At 37.1% G+C, this 21,677-nt stretch overlaps 3 protein-coding genes across 5 annotated transcripts; 1 reads left to right on the top strand and 2 right to left on the bottom strand.

Annotated features, from left to right (window-relative positions):
• Window positions 1–1,557: 1,557 nt before the first annotated feature.
• Window positions 1,558–9,250, bottom strand: LOC110375554 (uncharacterized). 3 transcript variants are annotated; one of them, XM_049851945.2, is made up of 11 exons: window positions 9,056–9,250; window positions 8,296–8,983; window positions 8,007–8,069; window positions 6,821–6,968; window positions 6,464–6,582; window positions 6,140–6,376; window positions 5,867–6,023; window positions 3,899–4,038; window positions 3,634–3,733; window positions 3,169–3,300; window positions 1,558–2,697 (listed from the first exon to the last, which is right to left on the bottom strand). In XM_049851945.2, coding segments are annotated over exons 1-11 (2,058 nt in total). In that variant the 5' UTR covers window positions 9,058–9,250; the 3' UTR covers window positions 1,558–2,425. The 3 variants fall into 3 exon arrangements, with proteins under 3 accessions (XP_049707902.2, XP_021189371.3, XP_049707903.2); XM_049851946.2 differs by having other exon boundaries at window positions 2,478–2,697; window positions 3,156–3,300; XM_021333696.3 differs by lacking the exon at window positions 8,007–8,069 and having other exon boundaries at window positions 9,056–9,249.
• A 587-nt stretch (window positions 9,251–9,837) lies between these two features.
• On the top strand, window positions 9,838–12,163 carry LOC110375584 (tektin-2). Its single transcript, XM_049851974.2, has 6 exons — window positions 9,838–10,108; window positions 10,251–10,467; window positions 10,623–10,837; window positions 11,081–11,303; window positions 11,460–11,683; window positions 11,977–12,163. The coding sequence occupies exons 1-6, from the start codon at window positions 9,900–9,902 to the stop codon at window positions 12,161–12,163; spliced, it is 1,275 nt and encodes a 424-aa protein (XP_049707931.2). The 5' UTR covers window positions 9,838–9,899.
• Window positions 12,164–12,519: 356 nt separating this feature from the next.
• On the bottom strand, window positions 12,520–21,594 carry Spt-i (Serine palmitoyltransferase subunit I). Its single transcript, XM_064037004.1, has 6 exons — window positions 21,400–21,594; window positions 20,864–21,318; window positions 18,909–19,176; window positions 16,905–17,064; window positions 16,142–16,265; window positions 12,520–14,683 (listed from the first exon to the last, which is right to left on the bottom strand). Exons 1-6 carry the CDS (start codon window positions 21,424–21,426, stop codon window positions 14,356–14,358), a joined length of 1,362 nt encoding a protein of 453 aa, XP_063893074.1. The 5' UTR covers window positions 21,427–21,594; the 3' UTR covers window positions 12,520–14,355.
• Window positions 21,595–21,677: the final 83 nt, after the last annotated feature.

The raw sequence follows: 21,677 nt of genomic DNA, 5'->3' as shown, positions 1-21,677 counted from the left end.
GGGACTTCTGCTCGTAAAAGAACATCGGCTGGAACTCTCAAGAGACATGAAGGGGAAATATTGAACTAACTGTAACAGGAAAGTGACGATGCCTTTAGTGTTAGGTATTGATGATAAAGATGGAGATCCATTAGTTTCGATCCTGAAACCGAACGCGATGAAGATGACGCCATTTCACGAGGAGAAGAGTTTTAGGCATGGATGGGGGTCCCTTCATCTCCGGTAGTCCGATTTGTTCCACTGAGTGATAAAACATTTTGTTATATTTTTCCAAATTAACCCTCTGCAACTGACGTGGTCAAATTTTTACAATTCAACTGAGGTGGTAGTACACGAGACACCACTTCAATTGCAAATATTTTTGTAAAATTAAACTATACAGCAAACTTATTGATATTTATTAGATTTATAGCCTATTTTAAATGTTAAATTAACTTGGAATAAAAAGAAGAAAATGTACTTTCAAAATTAAACAACTTTTATTTACTTATGTCAAATCAGTCTGAAAAATTCTACTTAATCATTTATGAACTAAAAAAAGTAACAAAATCAACTTTTTCAAATTTTCAATTACATATTTTAAAAGTTCACAATAATATGAATCAGTGTTGGAAAAATGAGATACATTCGTTGGTCAAATTATAAACTAGACTGATTCAAAGTCACACCTTTTTTGGCAATTATCACACAGTGGCTTAGAGAACTGAAGGCAAATTGGCTTCGAACAATCACAGCAACGATACTTAGTTTGTCTTTTTATTTAATTTGGAAAAATATAACAAAATGTTTTATCACTCAGTGGAACAAATCGGACTACCGGAGATGAAGGGACCCCCATCCATGCCTAAAACTCTTCTCCTCGTGAAATGGCGTCATCTTCATCGCGTTCGGTTTCAGGATCGAAACTAATGGATCTCCATCTTTATCATCAATACCTAACACTAAAGGCATCGTCACTTTCCTGTTACAGTTAGTTCAATATTTCCCCTTCATGTCTCTTGAGAGTTCCAGCCGATGTTCTTTTACGAGCAGAAGTCCCTAGTTTAGGGTTGTTGCTTGAGATGTCCATCTAAAAACTTGTTCGGTACTTAACACCAGTTAGCTTGGCATTCAAGTTAATTGATAAGTAATTAAAATATTAACGTAATATTTCAGGAAAATTGGAAAATAACACTAAAAATGAATCATTTAAACTAGGTTACTGACGTGGTAGTTTAGGAGACACTATGAAGATATAACCATTTGACTGAGGTGGTAGTCTCGTGGAAACTTACCTTGACGCTGACGTGGTAGTCCCGTGGACACTTTTCTTCCTCCACGCTAAAGTAAGCTCACTGTGACCGCCCCTCGCACACTGTCCGACGCGCGAGCCCTTTATAGGAAGGTACTCGAAGAGCTGGCGCACGAATTTGAAAAATGACGGTAAAAAACTTGATTTTGTATTTTGCGGTGTCTGTGGGACTACCACCTCAGCTGCAGAGGGTTAAAATGGCAAGTGTTTTCGTTCCTATATGCTGCGTTTAGTGAAGGATTATCAGGCATTAACAATAAAACCAATTCTTAAATTCGATTAACCTTTATTATCTGTGAATTGTACAATTTATTACATTAATCACCAGTATAATGCTGTCACAGAGTTACACGACGCAGGAATGTTACATTTAGAAAACTAAGATTTGGTGCAATGAGCTATGGATATTAATGTGCTGTAGAAACGAATATTCTGATAAAACATTATTATTCTATGCATAAGACACTTGATAAGTGGCACAATTCTACTATCGGAGATCAAAATACGAATCTAATTGAAAATATCCTATTCTGATTTAGCTATGTAGTAACACAGATATTAGCTTGAAACTATAGTAAGCAGGTATAGACATCATCCTGAATTTTAAAATGCTCTTGTAAATAATATCCTAATTATTCTTCAATACTTAAAATAAAAGTGAAAACTGGCAAATATAGTTTCTTGTATATTGTTGCATAGTTCAAATAGACGCTAAACGTATACAAATCTGTTGCCATATTACAAAATACGATATGATAGAGTCTATAACCTCATAGGTCCGATTCCAAGCATCACTTTCACAGAAACTTAAAAATAAAAATTAAAACTATTATCATTTTACAACTAGACGCGAGTGAAACTATTCGTTTCTGTAAAATTAGTTACAGGAGGGACCCGTTTGGTGTTATCATTTCAGAATTACATTACAAGCTAAGGCCGTTTTCATTTGAGTGATTTTCAAAGACGAGAACAATCGCCTAATATACTAGTTAATAATATTGCATCTATTAGGCCGTATTCAGTAGAATTACGCCCTATTGTAATGTAAAAACCACTCAAATGAAAGCCGACCTCCTTATCCTATGAACACTAATTTCACATCACATCCAGTTGATCTTAATCTAAATAAAATTTCTATTTAGCGGCGAATTTGTTAGCTGGGGGCGGTGGTGGCTGGGCGTACATGTTGTAGTAGCTAGTCGGGGGTGGTACGTTGAAGCCCTGGTTCTGGTTGAAGCTGTAGTTGCTGGGGAAGGGCTGGGAGTCGGCGCCGCGTCCTCGGCCGCGGCCTCGGAAGCCGTTGTCCTGTCGGAAGTTGTCGCGGCTGCTGTCTCGGTTGTATGAACGCGTGTTGTATGAGCTTTGGTTGCTGTCATAGTCGTTGTTTGAGTCGTCCCATCTTGAGCCTGGAGGGGGATTTATATTGAATTATTTTGGGCGATTAATGGTTGCTATTGGTTACAGGCTTTGTCTAAGCCCGAAATTAGCAATATTTCTCTATTTCCTGTTAGATACAAATAGTTGTAAAAGGAAATAAACAATAAATAGATAGTTAAATATTACAACGCTCAGTCTTCTTTGTTGTATAAAGGTCAGGTTGTTTGTTTCCATGTAATGACACAGAAACTGTTCAACAGATTTAGATAAAAAATTGGGATCGGGATATTCTACTCTTTATAATTCAATCCCCTGTATCACGGGTGAATCCTCTTTGACAAAGAAAAAACAATACTTTTATCAATTTTCTTTAAAACAAGCTAACTTTAAGACTTGTTAAAGGAACATAAAATAACATAAAAAACTCGCAAAAAAACGATAAAAAGCGTGTCACAACACACATAGAGAGCTACAAGACAAGACACACAATCAGTACTGACTCCGGTCTCCCCCGAAGCGGCCGCGGCCCCCGCGCGAGTCGCGCGCGCCGCGGGCGTCCCGCGCGCCGCGCCCGCGCCCGCGCTCGAACCGACCGCCGCCGCTCTCGTCGCGGTCGCGGTAGCGGTTACGACCTGGGAATTAAGATTGTATAGTTAAGCGTGGTGTACCTATAAACTATGTATGGCAATATGGATGTTTGTTACCTTCACACTCATAAATTACCCGGGTGCGGGAAGAGTTCTCTTGCGGTTCGGGTGATAACATAGAGATAAACTACATATTGATATTTACTGCTAAAGAAAATTGTGTATTACATATTAGAAAAATGAAACATGGCCTGTGCAAAATCTCTTTTCTGATGGTGGACAAAAAAAGTATGATTAGGGAAAGTTAAGACTGAAAAGGCTTGGGTGAATAATTTTATCTCTAATCCTAAATAAGTTATGTCTGTTTGGGGTACTTACCGTACTTTCCCTTGAATCCCATGCCACACTGAGCCAGCTCCATCAGCTTGGGGTTCACCACTTGATTCGCCTCTTGCAGGACATTCATCAGATCTTTAGCCTGTCAATATACACCAAATATTTACATTTAGGAAACATTGAGAATAAGTTAATAGTATAAAAATATACAAAAGCATTATTCCTAAAGAAAATAAAGTAGAAGAAATTATAATTGTATATGTGAATTAAAAATGGATAAAATAATATGTTAAAGAATAATATGTACCTTAGCAGAATTATTAGGAGTGAAGAGCGTGTATGCCGTGCCGGTGTTGTGCGAGCGGCCCGTGCGACCGATACGATGCACATAGTCCTCCGAGTTGTTCGGATAGTCATAGTTTATCACAAACTTCACGTCCTCCACATCTGCGCCCAAGCCATCACGTTAGTATAAGAAGAGATGACTCTCGTAGAACAAATGTATGTATTGGACAAGATAAGCTATGGGAGATGAGAGCTCTAAAAGGCGAGGAAGGACCACAAAAACGACCATTATCTTAACTCTTATTTTGTATAATTTGAAAATGTTTAGTTGACACATGCGGACCTACAGCAAATGGATAGATAAATCATAATTCTGTTCTCCGATTGCCGTAAGTCCCGCATCAGAACGCTCATCCCAACAATGTAAGACACATAATATTTACCTTGAGGCGTGTCGGCTGCTCAGGCTCCGCTAAACTGGAAATAACTGTATTATGCCCGTCAGTCCGGAGTGTGAAGGCCAAGAAACGGTGTGCTGACTTATATTAGGCCCTCTTACCGCGCTGTCAGTTGCGTAGGGCAGGCCAAATCTTCATATTAAATCTCTCATGACAAATAACCAAGCATGTATTGCTCTAATATGGTCTTACGTTAAATTTTAACTCTATAGCCAAATGGGAACCCCAAATTTGGAAACTCTTGAATATAAGACCATGTTGTTTAATTGATTATGCACAATTCCCAGTTTAATGTTTAGAGGCAGCATGCTCATATTGAAATAGTGTGCGCTGACAGAGGACTGTCGTTTGGTTACGATTGGTAACAAGGTATTGGTCAGGTCAGCAACACACCATAGTCTAGCCGTTAACACTGCACGCATGCGCCTCTGAAATGAAAAACAATCGAGAATAATGCCAAGTCAGTCATGGAAATTTATTTTATTATTATCGGGCTAAGATGTTTGTATCTGTGGTAGATTTTTACACTGTTAGCGTGGCGAAAGTATATTGTTAATAACTTCAAGCCCGTTATAAAATATCTAAAGAGTAAATTGTTAAATATTATAATAGGAAACATTACTTAAATATAAATATCTACCAGCAGAATATATAAGTTTATCGTGGCCCGAGAATATAGCAGTATCATCGTACCATTGCTGTGTTTATAGATACTTGGTGGCTGTTCCAATATTCACTTTTAGCCACCTCTTGCATAAACCATAACTTCATTAAATATTGCATTTATTTCACATCTATCTTAGTAGTTTTATAAGATCCTAGCGTAATTCAAAGTGGAAGTATATCTTCTCGAGTATTGTTGTGCAAAAAACGTGAATACTGGAACCTATTTTCACATTGAATAAGCATAATATGAAAACTATGCGTTGTTCACTTAGCAATGGCATCCATATACCTCCACTACGCCCCTGACATCTCTTAGACCATTACAACACCCCGGTGTTACAGTGCGAGAGGTATATTTACTCATTTCAGTGTTTATCTTACTCGCAACTGTGTCATTTCATCTTTTGTTTGATGCCCTCATCAGTTGGCGGGAACAATCACCACCATTTATAAACTTAAAAACTTGATCGGTGGCACAAACATAAGATAGTAACTTCTGGGCAACTTACAGTGTCTTGCAAGCGAAAAGTGCTAATAATATTTGGTAGTTCTGTGCTGGTATTTTTTTGTTCAGCCCTAAACAATGTTACAAGTTCACAACACAATGTCCCTAGCGTTTTTCCTGAATGGCCTACTGGTTTAAGCACCTGCCTCTCAAGAACGAGTGTGCGGGTTCGATTTAGTAAACTTTTATGAAGTTGTTTGCATATTCTTATCTTGGACATCAATTACCGACAGCTAAAGTATAAAATCGCAAATCCGCCTTGAGCAAGCGTGGTGATTAACACTCAACAAACACCCGTTCCCTGCAGTAAAACATGAAAAAATTCCGTTATTTCCTCTAAATACAGGATGTTAGTACTTACCAAGGCCACGGGCAGCGACGTCGGTCGCGACTAGTATACCGCCGCTGGACATTCGGAACTGGTTGAGCACATAGTCTCTGTCTTGTTGGTTCTTGTCGCCGTGGATGGCTAGGGCCCGCCAACCAGCACGGTTGATAGCTTTGGTTATTTCATCCACCTTGATGGAAATTCGCGTCAATAAGGGTTATACAACTAGAGATAGGTATCATAATTGTACCTGATTACGAACACGTTTTAGGAAATCCCGCAGTCTTTATACCCTGAAAAACTCACCCTTCTCTTAGTCTCAGCAAATATGATGGTCTTAGTTTCCTCCTCGGAAGATATCTCAGTGAGCAGTGTGATCAGCTTATCATTCTTCTCCCATTCCTCACAAACGTCTACAATCTGAAGGATATTGTGGTTCGCAGACAGGCTGAGAGAACCTATGTTAATCTGGATGTAGTCATGAAGGAACTCCTCAGCTAGATTCTGTACTTCCTTCGGCCAGGTTGCTGACCACATAAGAACCTAGGAAGATAAGTACCAGAATTAAGATTACAAGGATTTAGGTGTGTTGGTGAGATTTCAGTGTTATCAGCATATAGGTATGTTTACCTGTCTGTCCGGTCGAATCTGCTCAATGATTTTGCGGATCTGAGGCTCGAAACCCATGTCCAACATGCGGTCTGCCTCATCCAGCACCAAGTAGGTGCAGCGACGAAGGTTTGTGGTGTCTGTAGACAAGAAAGGTCATTAGTTGTAATTGGCGTATCAAAAGACCAAAATTTCCTATGCTTTTTACTCAATTGATTAATCAAACTATTGTATTTTTGATAACGGAATTGCAATTTGTACTGTAGTTTCCTATTTATACTTGACAACTAAATATGTATTGCTAACTATGTGTCATGGCTGTATAGGTACAAACAAAGTAATAAATTAAGCAAAACAAATAAACATCTTTTTTTTCACCTTTCTCCAAGAAATCAATAAGCCGTCCTGGTGTGGCGATGACTATCTCCACGCCTCTCTCAAGGCACCTGCCCTGCGGTCCCTTAGGGGCTCCACCGAATATACACGTGTTGCGGACTTGCACACTCTGACCAAAATCATTGGCCACCTGCAAAAGCACACAAACCTTTAATTCCTGCATAGATTTTACATTCACTGTTCTAGATAAATAGATTTAGAAATCATAGTTATGTATGTAAGAGCAGATTATCTTGTGTGAAAATTAGCGTGAATCCACGCAAGTTACAGTATTAAATGATCTATTGTTCTTTTATATTGCAAGAGATATAAGATAGGATCATAGGAGATGACAGACAAATTAGTAGATGACTCATTCCAGGACTTTTTTTTGTATTTTAAATGAATTTAAGTGGGTGTTGCCATGCCCATATGTGTTGTATGTTAAACAAGAATATTTAATAGATTCTGATTATTACGACATTGCTAGAATGGCAATGTCTGAACGAACTGGCCTTGAACACATATTGGACATATAATAATTACTGAATTGAGCCTAACCCACCTAATCTGCTCTTACATACTTATAAACAATAAAAATAATATGAAAGCATGACAAAAGGGATACCAGATATATTGATTAAAACAAACAACAAAAATAAAGAAAATCTACTGGATATGTGATAAATAACATCTAATAAGTTGTAGGTATATGATAATATAAATCCCGAATTATTGAAATTAGATCAAACATTTATAAATATTCATGAGTTTCTGTTTGTTCACAGACAGTTTACCCCCACATACAAACTACTTGTGTTTTCTACCCAGTCTATTATAGACATCTGTGTACAGATAGTTTCAAAAATTTTAAGAAGATGATATAATACATATAGAATAGAATGGTGAGGATATGCAAACTGCTGTTTGAAACAAACTACACAGTAAAGTAAGCATTCCACAGATAAGCTGCAAGGTCTAAAAGAAATAACAAAAATACTTGTGCCCAAAACTAAAAAAAATCAAGGTTACGTTCAGAAACCTCACCTAGTAACAAGAAAATTTAGAATTTTGGGATGCCAATCAAACATATTCTTAAACATATGTAAATTTTTCATCAGGTTTTCGAACATAGCCTGCCTGCAATAAGCTAGTTCTACAAATTATTTATGTAATTGGATAAATTTACTATTTCCAGTTCGCTCGGATTGTCCGTCATCTCCGCAGCGATTCCATTCATTGAGATCAACGCCTGGAGTAGCACAATGGAAAACAAATACTCATCTTACATTTTGTAATTAAAAGTATTTATATTAGGTATTAGAGACAAATTATTAATTGTGGTCCTTCTGATGTAGATAAGATCCCATATCAGGCAATCTTGTCTCAATCCAATAGTAGCAGGCATAGTTGTCAACTTGTCATTTAATAACACATTTTATAAAAACAGAAACTAATAAGAATATAATCAGACAAACCTGTTGAATCTGTTGAGCAAGCTCTCTAGTTGGAGCTAACACCAGTACAATTGGTCCCTCATCCCTCAGCAGGCGTGGCTGGTTGATGATGTGGACAATTGCTGGCAGTATATAAGCCAGAGTTTTCCCAGACCCTGTCTGAGCAATTCCCACTAAATCTCTCCCAGACAGTGCAATAGGCCAACCCTGAGCTTGAATGGGAGTAGGATGAGGGAAGCCTTGTTTCAATATCTCCTTCATAGCATAATCTGGAAACCCTCCTTCTTCAAAGTACATGCTCGGCGCTGGAACATCGCGCCCTTTCACAGTGATCTGGTTTTGGCTGCGATACGCCTCTATCTCCGCTTGACTGCGCGACTGCACGTTCTGATGCGGCACATAGAAGTTTTTCTGGAACGGAGTGAGAGTGATTGTGTCCCAGCGGATTTTCCTAAGATTACCACCCGGTTGATCATTCTTGAAATTGCCTCGGAAGTCATCACGGCCGCCGCGACCTCCGAAGCCTCGGCCGCCGTCGCGTCCCCCGCGGCCCCCGTCCCGACCGCCGCGGCTGCTACCGAAGCGGCTACTTCCTCTCTCTAGGGAGCGATCGCTAGACCGTCCTCCCCGTGAACTACCTCTGCCGCCTCCACGGCCTCCGCGGCTGCCACCACGGCCCCCGCCGCGTCCTCCACGTCTATCGTCGTACCTAATTCATAAAATCCGTGTAAATAAACCAAGCGTTGTAAATAAAAGAAACCTACATCTACCAATTACTTACATCTTAAGTTTTCACGGCGATGGAACACTACAAATGCTAACAATACTGAATTTCTGAGCAACAACTGAAAATATGCAGCAAATTACACTATTTTTATTCAATGTTGTAATATTTTTAATAGCGTAACAAACATTGGGCTGACTTTTACTGCAAATGCCAACTGTCGGCCATATTGGAATTTAAACTTTTCCTAAGTTTGTCTATGACTGACAACTAGACAAAATGTCAATTTGTGTTTCCGGTGCAAGAGGCCAACTTTTTCCATTTATTCAGTTAATTAATTTTTATGGCGATTTTGTGACCTTGTACACCTCATTCTAAAATTATGATATTTTTTCGAACAATTAAAAGGAAAATGAAATTATTTATTTTACACATAAAAAAATATAAGTGCTCAAATGGGTCTAAATGATTTCAATTTCCGGTGTGGCTGAAAAAAGTGCAATGAGTTTCAAGCTGAAAATATAAAGTAATCTAGTTTTTAAATTCTAGATCATTAAAAAAATGTAGCTATGTAATGCTCGTAGAAACAACTGTATATCTTTTACGCCGGCTTTAATTAAAGTAGAGTAGTAAAACTTATGTTCGCAGTTTTGTATTATGCTACGATGCAGAAGATGCATTTAAAGTTACATCTTTTTAAAATTGTAACAATAAAAAGGATCTCCGAACAGCCTATGAAAAGACCTTACTCTACCCTGTACTTGTATTTACTTGCATTGCTGTAAATAGAGAGATACATAGAGCGTCGAGACAATTATTGATAAAACAATAAATTCACCATTAACTCCCTGTCTCATAGCTGAGCAGTTTAGGCGCTTAGTATTTTATTTTTTCTTTTATAATGGATGCTACAATACCTGTTTTTGAGAAGCCCCATCGACCTTTGACTGTTTTAGACTGGACAAGAAACATTCAGAGGCTACAAAATGAAGCGAGGCTTCGTCGATTTGAGTCTTATGAGTTGAGAAATCGAGCCAATCAGTTGAGGAACGAGACTTCGGTAACCACGAGATGGGATACCTATGTTAACAACGAGTTGTTGAGGGATAGGTACGGTTTGCTCGGTCCGAATACTTTGTAGGCCTTTGTAGATAGGTACGATAGATACCATGTAGATACTATGTAATTTGTCTTACTGACGAACCAACCTTATTGATGTTTATGGCGAATTTTCTCGTCGTGTTCGTTACAGAATATGCGAAGTCCAAGCATGGAGGGAAAAGCAGAGGTTCACAAGAGAATGCGTAAGAGATGAGATAAGAGCTTTGAAAGAAGAGAAACATGCAACCGAACTCCACTTGGAGTCCCTTCAAGTTCCGTTTATGGTGATATCTCAGTGTCTCTCTAATAGAGATCAGAGAGTGCCCCCGGAGCTGACCAGAGACCAACTTGGAGAGGAACTAAATAAGGTGAACAAATAAAATGTTGGGAGTCAATAGCTTACTTTTTTATTGCTTCGTAAACATAACTTACCCGATAACTGTTCGTTTATTTACGTTTGAAACGGTCATTAGTAAAAAAAAACTCTTAGAACTCAGGCTTCATATATTCAACACATTTTTAGGAACTCCATATAGCGGAGAATAGCAAACGCGTCTTAATGGACGTCTGCCACATGGGCTGGGAGAAGATAAAAGAGCTCACCAATGTGCTCTGCCGCCTGGAGCGCGAGATCAAGAATAAAGACGAAACCCTCGACTTGGAGTACCACGTCAAAGACCTGACCAGGGACAGCACTGATATTAGTTTCAAGCTAGATCCTACGAGGGTCCCCACAGAGTAAGTGACGTTGTTTTAGCTTTCTTTTCGATGGTCCAAAAACGTTTACCCGGTAAGTAAATTGGATCCGAATCTCTTCTGTGTACTTAGGGATTTTGGAAACGTCTATTCATCATTCTGCACTTGCTATCAGAGGATTTATTTAACTAATTTATCATTTAATTAAATAAATTATGTTACTAAACCCTAAGATATTGTAATCTGATGCCCTCCAAGAAAGGCAAATGTGAGCTTTTTCCCCAGATCAATGACAGAAGAGAGTTACGTCCACTGCATAGAAAACACGATAAAGATAGCAGAACAGCTGATGTCGGAGTCCAAAACTCTTCGAGAGACGATGTTCAAAAGCCGCGAGCAGGCGAGGAACCAGATGCACGCCCAGAGCCAGCAGGTCGAGCTCATTATGAGGAGGAGGGTCTTTGACATACAGAGGGCTAGGAATGAGATGGAGTGGCAGAAGTACAAGGTAAATTACATGAACAAATTTTGAATGTTGTGAGGAAACTTGGGTTTAAATAGTTCAGAAACCGTTTATTCGTTTAGGGTCGTGGAAATAAAGAGATTAGTACCTACTCGTATCTGCTCTGTGGTCATCATTTAATCTTGTTGCAAAACTTTTTAGCTTGAGCAGAATCTGCAAAAACTCGACAGGGAGATTGAAACGCTTCGTGCAGCAGTCGCGGATAAAATAAACCCGACGAAACTGGTGGAAACCAGATTGGAAACCCGGACAAGAAGACCAGTCCTTGAAAGAGTTCAGGATAAGCCCATGCGTGGCCTGATCGAGGAGTTCGAAAGGGTTCATATGAGTCACAACATGCTCGAAAAGAAATTGGAAGAAGCACTGTAAGTACCTAAAGACTCCTTAATTTTATAAATATGTATCTTGTGGTGGGTAGTCGCAAGTATGCAGAACCGGTGCCACACCAGACTAAGATTGGGGCCGTATCACGGCTAGAGAAATAAGTCTTTTTATTTAAAAAAATATATTGGCACGTAACTTTTGAATGTGCGACTTTTTTGGAAGTTTTTGACTCGAAAATAAGGCTACCTAAAATTTTGCTTGTTCTTATTAAAATTAGGGGGGAGCCTGAATTATGTGGACTGAAAAATATTCTATTTTATTATATTTTTCCTAGCACAACATACCACGGTATGTTCAACCACCACGGGCGCGTGACAAAGGACTTGCAATACAAGAACCAGGCTCTGGAGACGGACAGACGTCTCATAGAGATCAGGAAGCCATTGCACTCGTCTGATGAAACTGAGTTCAAGAGGAATGTCGGGTATTGCCATATGAGCGATGAACTGGTCACGGACTAGTTGATAACACTTCATGTGGCAGTTATTAAAGAGGGTAACACTTAATTTCGTTACGATGGATTTTAAATTATAGCTGTTTTGTTAGTTTTAAATGTTGCGCTTATAAGATTATGGCAGGCAACACACTAAAGACGGTTGGTCACGTATGTCCAAAGTTTTAGATTCCAAATCAAAAGAGAAAGCATTACTCGTCCTGAATTTAACTATCTCATTCGATCTACTAATTAATTAGTTACTTAATTGTAAGAAAAGTATTACATTATGTAAACTATTAGAAAAGATTTAAGTTATCTCTAGTATAACAAATTATTAAGACTGTCACCATCAGCGGTCGTGTTCAAAAAACAAATACAATGTTAAAAAATCTCGTATTTATTCATGTAATAACATAACAAGCACTGTTCTGTAATATTATACATTATAATAAGATATAAATAAATATGTCATGATATTAATGACGATACACCTTGGTATTCGCTAAGCATTTGATGTAAAAATACACATTTTAACTATTTATATTTATTAACTTGGATAAAATAGACTATTATACTCGTACTGATATAATACTTGAAGTTTATTGGAATGTGTTAACCATTAATCCTGTACCACTAGTGAAAAAGTTTACAAGTTCAATTAAACCAAAAAATATTGTTTAAAAGCTCACAGAACTTTAGTTTTTTTTCCGCGAAACTTGTATTCTTTTCCACAGAGGCAGATACAATACTTTTTACATCAAATGAGATTCAAGGCACTATTATATAAACTAGTGAACATTCTATACCTATGACATTCTGTAGTGGAAAATATCGATATCTTTAGAGGTGCTTTCAATCCATCAATAGATTTCTGCGTCTTAGCTTTATAAATCGATACGTCATATAGATAAAGCTACATGCCATAAGTAGTGGTAATAATATTGCTATTACAGTTATGAATTGATCTCGAAGATTCATATTTTGTCTGTTTTGTCCGATATTTTTTACAGTAACTGTTTAAAAAATTATGACGTTTTGCTCAGACATTTCATTTTGGCCAACGCGATTTATTTAGTCGCATTCAGAATAATCTCTAAGTAATGTATTTAAATTATTCCACACAACTGCTAAACGAGTTTTAATGCAACTTGGCACAAATATACATCATGTTCTGTATCAGCACATAGAATACCTTTCATTACTGCTATTTCTTATTACAGATAAATAAATAATATAAAAATTAAGTAGACGTGAAGCAGTGTATCTTACCTAATGTACTTGTTACCGCACGGCAGTAAATATAATATTAATCTAATATTAATGCAACATGAGGTTTTATTCGTAATACTTTAAGTTTATGGTTTCATAGTGGACAGTATTTCGAAAAAGATAGTCTTGTATTTATGGAATTGCTTTTCACAAATTCAAACTCATGTTGTTTATTTACTATGTATTTGATAATCATGAATTATTGGAGATAATTATATTTTTGGGATGTGACGACACACTTGCTTGTGTCATACAAATTTTAGTTTAGTAGGTAAAGTTATATTTAAGTAGTCCACTACGAACCAGTATTCGATATTATTAATCTAACAACAAGTATTTGGAACTCAGTTACGATTAATTAACAATATAATAAGCTTTATTGTGCACTTAATTTTAATAAATTATAACGTTATGTACTTACTTAAAACTTACCACAATACAGTTATATGCAAAAATAAGTAGTACCTACTCTCTCAATACATCTAATTTGTGAACGTAATCTTTTACTGATTAGAACTATATTTTGTCTTCCATAATTTGATTGGACTAATTTACTTTTTATTGCACACAACTGTATTTAACATTTGTTCATTGACAATCTTGAGTTTTTACATAAAACCTAGCGTACTTGCTATTTCAAATGCCATGCCTCTAATAAAAATTGCTTTGCTTTGAATTGGTAGCTGTAAAATTTATAAAATCTCTTTTTCCTTTACGGTCGGGTAAACACCATGAAAATAAAGCGATTTTCAATATAACTTAGCATTTAAATGAAATGCATAAAAAACAATCTATTCGATAAATGTATGCATTGGTGCGAAGTAAATAATAAAACATACACTTAACACAAAAACAAGAAAAATAACCTTAAAACAAGGTCAGAAAAAGACAACAAAAAAAATTGTACTTCCCGCCAAAAATCCATAGATAATACTCGAAGCAAAGGTATTACTTAACAGCCTTTGGAGACAGTTCGGGTTTCGGACCTACTTTTTCATACGCCTCGTCTAATAATGAGCATATTAGATCTATTTTGTCGTCTGTAAGTTTCCTGCTACACGCTAAACGGATGGAAGGTTCTGGACAGTTTAGTTCGACATCTCGTAAGTAAGCGGCGACTGTCATGGCGACGCTTTTCTCTAAACAATAGTTAGTTATGTTACGGAGGTATGAGTGTTTCAGTCTGTCTGTGAGGTCGTCTTTTTTGAGGTAGATGTGCTTCACCGGGGAGAGAGCGTCGCCTCGGAATGTGAAATGCTTCAGTTGGGAGAGGGCTCTGAAAAGAAAAATATGCATATTAATGCCTGACTTTTTTTTCACGATGACATAGAAACAACTACGTTTATAATTTTCAGTTTTTAGAGTATTTTCTGAAAGAAAAAGATCTATTTTATGAGATCCTATGTAGGAAATTTGTAATTAGAACCCAATTAGAACGTAATATTTTACTTCTGAAATGCAGTAGTGTAGTAAAGTGTGTCGTAATCTGTGGTCGTAATGACCTATTTAATTTTGCATTATAATGCTCATCTATCACCTTATCTCAATTAAAATGGCAGTTTACAATTTTTTATCAATATTTTTATTTGTCACTGTAAAATTAATTCCTAGTTTATCTAAAACGTTTGCAGAACTACTTAAAGATTGAGTCATACTTATGGACTTTATCGCGAGTAATAACGCATTAAGTACAGAGTCGCGTGGTCTTATCAAATCGTACGTTTTATGTGACGTTATTTTATCAGTGAAGAGTATAAAATTGCAGTGAATTCTAGTCATTATTTGTAGAAGGAAGTATTTTTAAAGAAACATCTGTTAGTGATCATTTTTCACGATCTATCTTTTTAATTTCTCGTATTGATTATCATTACGACGAATATTTTTTTATTACAGACCATGGGTAGATTATAACTTATTATAATTGCATACATTTACTGAACCTAAAACACTTCACTTCATGCATGTATGATGCGTGAAAAAATTGCTCCTCATCGCTGTCACCGGGTAATGTACCCAGAAGGCTGGCAGCATTGCCACGTTGGATGGCAATGCTCAATAGGACTTTAGTGTGGGACGCGACCTGCGTCGACACTCTTGCGCCATCCCATCTTCCTAGAACTGCGTGTTGTGTTGGCTCCGCCGCTTCACAAGCAGAGGACCTCAAACGGCGCAAATATAGTAGCCTTATCGGGAATTACATGTTTGAGCCGTTTGGGGTTGAAACTCTCGGGCCGTGGGGTCCGAGTGCTCACGCGCTTGCGAAGGAAATTTCTAAGCGCCTTGTTGACACTTCTCGTGACCCAAGGGCTGGCTTTTATTTCGCACAGAGGTTGAGCATTGCCATCCAACGTGGCAATGCTGCCAGCCTTCTGGGTACATTACCCGGTGACAGCGATGAGGAGCAATTTTTTGATGCTATGTATTAGTTTTAAGTTGTACATATAAGTTTATTTTTAATTTAGTACCAATTAATCGCATTTCTTTCCTCTTTTTTTTTCTTACCCGCAAAAACTTCAATAAATGATGCGTGATATTTTTATGAATAAGTGGATTTTATATTTTTTAAATTACCGACTGTTACACTAGCGGATTTTGCGTGCAGAAGAACCAAGCGTATACGAGCAACAAATTCGGAGAAAAGACTTGAGAGCAAGACTTGTCCTGGCGAGAGACAAAAAATAAGAAAAAAAAACGATAGTAAAATTGTAACATAAAATTAGACAAATCTACATACTTGTTAATTTTAATGGAGACTTCGTTGAGTTCGCCGATGATGTCCGGCTTGGCCTCAATGATGTCCAGCGCCGATATGGCCGCTTGCGTCAACATCGGCGGCAGAGATGCGCTGAAGCAGTAACCTGGAACATGGAATAAATTACATATATTTTAATACAGAATTTACTACGATGGTCTTGATAACGACTGGGTTGCCTGGGTAACTGGGTTGAGGAGGTCAGCGACTGCCTAAGTCGCTCCTTGTAAAACACTGGTACTCAGCTGCATCCGGTGAGAGTGGAAGCCGACCTCAACATATTTGGGAAAACGATCGGGAGACGATGATGAGTCTTGATAACTACAGGTACATTTGAAAACTATTGTAGGTATCTTTAGAAGGAGTAAAATCAATTCTCAGACTTTTTACTCAGGTAAGTAGGTAATGCCGGGAAAGATTGACAACTAGTCTTATCAAAATATTTATAGCATTACCTGATTACTCGACTGAGGAGGTCAGATAAGCACCCTTTCCATGTAAAATAACGAATGAAATGCAAGTCGACCCCACCATCTATCTACAATATCGCGCTAATCAGAAATTACTGGATCTATTTGAAAAAATCCTTCAGCGTTATACAGCCCATTTCGCGAGGAAGTCTATAGGATCCATTTTATCCCGGTGCACACACAGTGTAGTTCCCACGGGACACGGGTAAAACTAGAAGCTAGTACCTAGTTCCAAAAAAGCTCTCTCATTTCTTTCTAACTCTATAAATACTCACCAAGTCCGGAAAGCCTCTGATGTTCGACCATGAAGTGTGTTCCTGCACAGAAGCCGCCGACCGTCGCGAACGAATGTTCCAGAGAGCCCACGATCAGGTCGATCTCATCGCGAGGGATGTTCAGCAACTCGGTTATACCGCGACCGTGTTTACCCACCACCTGGGAAGAAAGGAGACTTTTACAAATATGTTTTTTTATTAGTTATCTAGCTTAGAATATGGTCCTCAGTATCTTCAAGAAGGTTTACTAACGATTAATCAAAGAGATGTTTCAACGCGCTAATATTAGGGACAATTGGATTGCATAAAAAAATTCAGTGTTAGATAGCCCATTTATTGAGGAAGGCTATATAAAGACTTCTTTTTATCCGGGTTCGAGAATTACTTCCCATGGTACCTGGTTGAAATAGCTGGCGGAATTTAGTAAACATTAATACGTTAAAGGGTCCATTCCACTTTATTTCGGTAGTCCAAAATTTGATTGTAAAACTGGCCTTTTTCAGCCTAATATCATTGCTTTTGGGTTAGCATGAAGCTCAAACAATCCTACATACAAGTATTACCAAAGAAAAATAGAACTAACAGTTATTTACACTGTATGCTGTATAGTACTCCCGAGTACAACAACTAATTGTATTAATTAATTTACGCAACGCACTCGCACTTGGCCGACATTTGAAATTGTTCCAGCAATAAAGGCGAAGTCCTAATTAATGTTTATTCAATACACATGGGATCCATTTACTATGAACGCCCTCGTTGCGTGGTAAATTGGAACTTAATTGAGTGCAAGTGTACTCGGTTTGTTTGGAGAACTTCATACAAAACTGTTTTAGAATTATGTCTTCCTAGCCGATTGTCAGCCATAGCGGCTGTTCTCATATGTATAAGGAGATCAGCCAGCCGCCAGGACAGATTATAGTGCTCGAGCATTTGCGCAGACACAGGAGCACTCACTATTCCTTCTCATAGCCCGATGGGACGGTAATGCGACACTCTTTAGAATAGTTCTTGATTGACTACATTTTCTACATTACTATTAAGTTTTTTTGATATCTCTGGAATTACCAGAAACCAGTAAACCGACTCAGGGAAAAATGAGTTTTTGTGCCCTTAACGAATAGTCGGGCGGTCACTGCAGTTATAATGGCAAGTCCGCCTTTCATGCAGTATGAACTCCTACACATATTATTATGCAAATTATGTCTTATTCATTGCTGTATTCGGATGAAGAATGGTAAGTATCGCCTTAACGGATTCTATTGGAATATTTTTATCGTACATCATTTGAGCCGGTATTTTAATTAAATGAGCGGGACTATCAGGAGGCAAGATTCAGGTTGATGACAATAGAATTTCTGAACAATCTTTTTATTTCTAGAGATTTTAAACATATTATATTATTACTTATTATCTCTGAAAGTACACACGAAGATCCAGCAATGGATTTCCGTGGCAATATAGTAGATGCACACCTACACGGAACTCTGTTATCAAGTATTAATCCAACAGAGATAGCAATTGCAATATCATACCTATTCATGTTTGAACAAGATAGTAGCTCGTAGCGTAAAACATATAATTATTTCTACGATATTTTTTGTGTGTTGTTTTCAGTTTTTGGGTAAATATTTGAAAAATTAATAGCTGATATGCATCTTATTTAAATAAAGTTTTGCTAATTTACATTGTTTTATCATGTTTATAATTTAAATAATTACCTATTAATTAATTATTTAACTCATATTTTCTCATTAAATTATAAGTTCAAATGGGCGTGTAATTATTTTCGATTAACATAATAATTATTTGGGTCTTATAAAAATTACTAGTTACTAATTAAGCAGTAGCCACTTTACTTACAAAATAAGTTTTTCAATTATAGGTCAATAAACAGCATGAAATATTTTGTTGCATTTTTCATTTTTTTTAACAATGAAATAAGTTTGTATTTCAAACCCAAAAATGAGATTTATATATCAAGTACTTAAAAATATAACTCACCCCAATAGTCAAACTTTCATCCAAAATAATCCTGAGCTTATACTTTCTCGCTAACTGCACCAACCTCTTCAACGGGCACATTTCTCCAGTATTAAAGTAAATAGCTTCTGCAATCAAGAAGGCTCGTCTCCGAGGGTTGAGTTCCTTCTTCTTCTGAGCCTCGGCCAGGAGCTGTTCCAGATGGTCCATGTCATTGTGTTTGTAGTAGCGAGCGGTGCTGCGGGAGGCTTCTATGCCTTTCTGTATTGCGAACCATACACATTCATCACTGAAAGTTTGAAGATATTTAGTATGGGGAAATGTTTGTAATATTAATGAATAACTAATAGAACTGTTGTCTGTAAGGCTAATAACTTACTTAGCATTTTAATTACATGTATGAAAAAATTCTGGGCTAGGCCTAATCCTGAACCATAAGCAAAGTTAATCAGATTCTAGGTCACAAACAGTCAGATAAAAGTGTTGAAATGAACAAGACATTTTTTTTATGTAATCTGAACCTAAGCTGACAAGTCAAAAGTACAAGGTAAGTAAAAAGTCGTGGTGGCCTAGTGGGCAAAGAACCAACCTCTCGAGTATGAGGGCGCGGGTTCGAATCCAGGTCAGGCAAGTACCAATGCAACTTTTCTAAGTTTGTATGTACTTTCTAAGTATATCTTAGACACCAATGGCTGATAAAAAGGTGAAGGAAAACATCTTGAGGAAACCTGGACTATATAGTCTGAAATCACCAACCCGCATTGAGCAAGCGTGGTGATTAATGCTCAATCCTTCTCCGTGTGAGAGGAGGCCTGTGCCCAGCAGTGGGACGATAAATAGGCTGTAACTAACTAACAAAGTTGCAAGTTCATAAAAATATTCACATGTGACAAATCTTTGTGTGACAGGTCCATGAGCATTAAATAAATAGTATTGTCTGGTTGTCCACCATCTTAATACACCACGCCCACTATAAATTGCTAGATTAGACCATGACACTCTTTATTTATGAATAGAACTTTAGTGCATTAAATACCTTTTCATGCACATAATTGCATAAATAATGTTCAATGCATAATTACAATTTTAATTATTCTTCAGGAATATTTGCATATAAATGGAATGAAGCAAATATCGTTTGAAAGTCAGGATTGGGTGACTGTATAAAAAAAAGTGCATAATTTAATGATTTTCTCAGGACTTTAAATGCATCAATTACTTTTAATACATTTGTTAAGGAAAAAATTACATTATGTATTTCTAGATGTACAGCAAGTCAAGTGCAAGGGAAGTATTTATTTTATTAATAAGTCTGTATCGAAAGAAGGTAAACATTACTGAGAATGACTAATTGGGGATCTCCCTTTTAGAACGCTTTACTATAATATATGATATGTTTTATACATGCGCCCGTGCACTGATGGCATACACATAATGCTGCAGTTTGAATGAACTCTTGTAAGTAATGAATAATTAAAGAATACATTTACTTTTTTACAGACTTGTGTTTGATTTCGAAAGTAGTTTAAACATCTTATAATTTGTTTAAAAACAATAATTATAGAAACCTTAAAAACAATACTGTCCAAACTATGTCCTATTGAATAAAAAATAGAAAATTCATGCTTGAATTCATAGAGATAATAATTCAAGGTTGAGACCTTGATCACTATATCAAAAACCTGTTGTTACATGCAGACTAATTTAATTTTATTAAACGTTTATGTCATAACATTTTAAAGATTTAATACTTAAATGTATGAAAGGAGTAGTTGTTCAAATAAATGTGAACTTCATACTGTAATCATATGTATGAATAAGCTGTATGTAATGTAAGTAAACATAAATAAATCATGACTAATTGGCAATTTATGTTTTTCTGATTAGAAGGTTAAAAATAATAAATTAAATTTTATTGAGTAGTTTCTATCTTTAAGATATTTAGATCAAATACATAAGGTAAAACCAATACTTACGCAAAAATGATATCCTTCTTCTTGGAATATGAAGGTATAGCACTAGCGATTGTAGAGAACCCATACGAGTACACACAAGTCTCTTCCACCTCCAGGAACTTAGCCAGACGCTCCTCCAAGTCTAGATGGACGTCAATAGTGCCATAGAAGCCTCGAGGGCCACAGGAGCCGACTCCGTACTTCCCAAGAGACTCCAACGCAGCGTCCATGATAGACTCTTCCTTATCAAGGCACAGGAAACTTAAAGAACCCACATTTAAAGCATTATCGTCTATTTTACCCATCAAAGGAGGTTCTTCAACCGTCACGTCGTGCTCCACGATAGGTATAGGGTTCCATTCTATCGGTTTCCCATTACACAGGGGATCATAGGTTTTAGACTTCTTTTTGCTCCAGAAAAAGTAAGTTGAAATTACTACCACTTGTAGAGCCATTACTAGAGTCCACCAGCCAGCCTGGAAGGTGTAAAATAGTTACAAATGATACCCAAAAGCGATGATAAGTGACTAATAAATATTCGGACAGGAGAAACTTACCATATCGTAAATGGCAACGAATATCATTTTGTACGCCTTAAATTATTACTTTCACGGTTCACTAAATGTGTTCAATACTATCTGGTAATATTCTACAAAATTACAAAAAATGATCTTGAGATTTTACGAGCTCTCTCGCGTGTCGTTTTCAACGCCGGTCACAGACTGATAAAAAAAATGAAATGATAACAACCATAGATACAAAACTTCTAGGATTCTGACAGTTTAGAGGTGCGAAAACTTACTAAATTAGTGTTTCCTGTTGAAAACTACTTTTA

The sequence above is a fragment of the Helicoverpa armigera genome, chromosome 11 (assembly GCF_030705265.1).
Source record: "Helicoverpa armigera isolate CAAS_96S chromosome 11, ASM3070526v1, whole genome shotgun sequence".
In the NCBI taxonomy this organism is placed as follows: domain Eukaryota; kingdom Metazoa; phylum Arthropoda; class Insecta; order Lepidoptera; family Noctuidae; genus Helicoverpa; species Helicoverpa armigera.
The sequence above is the reverse complement of the archived record's forward strand: the minus strand, read 5'-3'. Positions and strand labels throughout refer to the sequence as shown.

Excerpts from the sequence above, each read along its gene's own strand:
- LOC110375554 (XM_049851945.2), bottom strand. Across the intron at positions 8,070-8,295 it reads TTGCTCAACAGATTCAACAG|GCGTTGATCTCAATGAATGG; the intron begins GTTTGTCTGATT and ends GTGCTACTCCAG. Across the intron at positions 3,301-3,633 it reads GGGATTCAAGGGAAAGTACG|GTCGTAACCGCTACCGCGAC; the intron begins GTAAGTACCCCA and ends CTTAATTCCCAG.
- LOC110375584 (XM_049851974.2), top strand. The coding sequence starts at position 9,900 with ATGGATGCTACAATACCTGTTTTTGAGAAGCCCCATCGACCTTTGACT. Across the intron at positions 10,838-11,080 it reads CCTACGAGGGTCCCCACAGA|ATCAATGACAGAAGAGAGTT; the intron begins GTAAGTGACGTT and ends CTTTTTCCCCAG. Across the intron at positions 11,304-11,459 it reads TGGAGTGGCAGAAGTACAAG|CTTGAGCAGAATCTGCAAAA; the intron begins GTAAATTACATG and ends AAAACTTTTTAG.
- Spt-i (XM_064037004.1), bottom strand. The coding sequence starts at position 21,426 with ATGATATTCGTTGCCATTTACGATATG. Across the intron at positions 21,319-21,399 it reads TCGTTGCCATTTACGATATG|GCTGGCTGGTGGACTCTAGT; the intron begins GTAAGTTTCTCC and ends TACACCTTCCAG. Across the intron at positions 19,177-20,863 it reads AAGAAGGATATCATTTTTGC|TGATGAATGTGTATGGTTCG; the intron begins GTAAGTATTGGT and ends TCAAACTTTCAG.